The sequence below is a fragment of the Nanorana parkeri genome, unplaced genomic scaffold (genome assembly GCF_000935625.1).
Source record: "Nanorana parkeri isolate BGI_ZX_2015 unplaced genomic scaffold, ASM93562v1 scaffold1933, whole genome shotgun sequence".
NCBI lineage: Eukaryota > Metazoa > Chordata > Amphibia > Anura > Dicroglossidae > Nanorana > Nanorana parkeri.
This window is the reverse complement of record NW_017308201.1, coordinates 244658-247980: the sequence shown is the minus strand read 5'-3', so window position 1 is coordinate 247980 and position 3323 is coordinate 244658. Positions and strand designations below refer to the sequence as shown.

The window sequence follows — 3323 nt, the reverse complement described above, 5'->3', positions numbered from 1 at the left end:
GGCTCCTTCACTTCTTCTCGGATCCCCTCTGCATACAGATGGGGAGAGCAGCGGGGATCCAGAGAAGCCCCACCGGCAGGAGGAGAGGACATTGCGATCCACCAGTGATCGCGATCGACCTTATGGGCACCCCTGCTCTAGTGATATCTAAGGACCTATATAGGGAAAACAGGACCTCCCTTCCTCCTGCTGGTGATCCCTCTAGTGATAACTAAAGATCTGTATAGAGGAATCAGGACCTACTGCTGGTGATCTTTCTAGTGATATCTAAAGATCTATATAGAGGAATCAGGGCCTCCTTCCTTCGGCTGGGGATCCCTCTAATATAGAAGAATCAGGACCTCCTTTTTCCTGGAAGTGATCCCTATAGTAAAAGCTAAAGATCTATATAGGGGAATAAGAACCAGATCATCCTGCTGGTGATTTCTCTGGCAATGCACCCCAGAGTTTGCAACCATCTGATATAAGCACACCATTTCCTTGTGTTGGAATAAAGCTCTACCCCGTAATATAATATAACAGGGATCATTTGAAGCATTTCATATGTCTGCAGTTGGAAAACTATGAATATGTTGGATGTAACACACTCTGCTGTTGGCAATGGTATATGATGTGACTGTCAATGACACCCTAGGTAAAGGTCAGGTACTCTGGTGTAATATCTGGATTACAGGCTATGGATTCCATGTAAATAAGATTCCTGTAAGACCACCCCACCATAGGCACCTGGTGCCCCTTCCACCCTCCATGTAGCTATCATGGTAGGCTCGCTGTTTGCGCTCCCCTCCAGCGCTCTGCACTGCCCCCTGCTGGAAACTCAGCGAACCGAGAGAATAGCGAGAAGGCGATAGAAGCAGCCAAACAAAGCGAAAAAAGCGGCTTCCCCTCTGTCCTGTGCCCGATCAGTCGCTGGCAGCCTCTTATCTCCGGGCAAGGACAGCCGGAGGGGGGTAGAGAGGGAAGAGTGAGCACTCGGCTTCCTATAGCGCGCCTGTGCCCGGGGGGAACATCCGCAGGGACGAGCACAGCCAAGATGGTGAAAGCGAAAAAATCTCCGGCGAAGCGGGCACCCGCGGAGCGCCACACGAGGGCATCAGGGAAGCTGGAGGTAGCGAAACCCGCGGCGGCGCCTGTAGACACCAAGAAGAGCAAAGCCAAGAAGGCGGCATTGAAGAAGCAGGTGGAGGAGGACAGCAAGGAGGACGATCTCCTGGAGCTGGGCGCTCAGAGGCAGCGCTGGATCAACTTTGTCAAACAGCAAAGTGTCAGCCCCGAGGAGGCAGCCAAACTTCTGCTGGACTCCTTGTGAGTATCCTGAGATGAAAGGGGTGCTGGGTATACAATCACCTCCATCTCTACAGTGCCCTTTATTTGGGTCCCTGACACTCAGTGCCACCTTCTGGACTTGGCACCTAACACCTCACTACCCTGGTGGTACCATGCCATGATACCTGTGCTCAGGGAAGCAAGCGTGTTCTTGGGGGACCATATGATTGGGGATTGGTGTGTTTATTGGGAACCATTTTCTGGGGGCTTCTTGTTCTTGGGGGACCATATGCTGGGGGTTTGGTGTGTTCTTGGGGGACCATATGCTGGGGGTTTGGTGTGTTCTTGGGGGACCATATGCTGGGGGCTTGGTGTGTTCTTGGGGGACCATATGCTGGGGGTTTGGTGTGTTGTTGGGGAACCATATGCTGTGGGTTTGATGTGTTTTTGGGGGAGCCTTTACTGGGGGTTTGGTGTGTTCTTGGGGGACCATTTGCTGGGGGTTTGATGTGTTTATGGGGGACCATTTGCTGGGGGTTTGGTGTGCTCTTGAGGAACCATTTGCTAGGGGTTTTAATGTGTTCATGGGGATCATATACTGGGGGTTTGGTGTGTTCTTGAGGATCCATTTGCTAGGTGTTGGATTTGTTCATGGGGATCATATACTGGGGGTTTGGTGTGTCCTTGAAGGAATCTTATGCTGGCTCATATATAAAAGATAGATGTTATGGGGGCAATAAGGTAAATACATTTAGATGTAGTTACACTAGCCATTCTTAACCAGGGTTTTTTGGAACCCTATGGTTCCTCCAGAGGTTGCTCGGGGTTTCTTAAGCTGTGACTAATTGACTATCCATTTGATGGTGTCTGCATAGTTCCAGGGCCAACCCCACTTGGCCATCTACATGACACCAATGATCTTTTTTAGCTGTCGGTAAGTGTGGAATTTTGTCCATCACTGTAAGCGGGGTATTCTTTCCTCTGACCACTGATTTAAGGGGCATTTTTTCCACTGACCTTCAATAAACTAGTTTTAGCAGGGGGTTCCCTGAGACCTGAAAATCATTTTAAGGGTTCCTCTGGGACAAAAAGGTTGAAAAAAGCTGAGCTACACCATGGTTGATGGCACATGCTCCTCTAGCACAATAGACACCATTCACGTTTACTACGTGAGAGTAACAGCACAGGCACTATGGAGTCTTTTTATTTAGGGTCTTCCATGGTGTCTTTGTTTGGTCAGGCACCGTTCTTGCGTGGTAGTGGGCTGGCAGCTGAAGAGGCAGATGAATCTGTTAATATCTCATTGAGCTCGCAGACATCCCATTTATGTTATGCAAGTTACGTGAGGGTGATCTATATGATCAGTAGAGGCAGCAGTCATGTATTAGTGTTTAGTATTGTTTTATTCACACTCTCTTTGTCTCTGATACGTGAGATTATCAGATTCTTCTTCTATTATAAAAAACAATCCTGTCTATTCAAAGTTCCTATATTATCAAGCAGAGTGCAGTTCATTTTCACATCACAAAATGGCAGCATGGTGTCTGTAGACAAAGCTTTGGGATCCTGGAGGTGTCATTACATATAGGATATAATGTATAGCAATATACAATACATGAACATATTTTACTCTGCTGGGTAATAGACATATTCCTACAGCGATGAAAGGAAGCACCGGCTACACTGACCCTCCTCTGTAAATGAATTGTCCCTGCAGGTAGCCATGTCCTAATTACAGGTACATTCAGTGTCCTCTCGGTGCTGAATAGGTGAGGATCCTGTCGTCTGTTATTACAGGACGGGTTATCTGGTTGTATTCATCGTCAGAACCTTGATTCTCCTACACAATATTCTGCCTGGTGTCACTGTCCTTTATTTCTCGTGTTTGTGATTTATTCAAGTGACATGTCAGCTCTCCATTTCATTGCCTCCTGCTATAAACTTATATTTGTATATAATGAATATATATATATATATCTATCTATATAGATCTATATATATAGATCTATATAGATAGATATATATATATATATTCATTATATACAAATATAAGTGAA

At 46.5% G+C, this 3323-nt stretch overlaps 1 protein-coding gene across 1 annotated transcript in view; it reads left to right on the top strand.

Moving 5' to 3' along the window:
- Positions 1-790: 790 nt before the first annotated feature.
- CENPV (centromere protein V) overlaps positions 791-3323 on the top strand; it is a gene marked incomplete at its 5' end in the record, with an annotated part of 20882 nt that continues 18349 nt past the window's right edge. The window contains one exon of the mRNA XM_018572082.1: positions 791-1305. Coding sequence (XP_018427584.1) covers positions 791-1305 — 515 coding nt within the window. The remainder of the gene's footprint in view (positions 1306-3323) is intronic.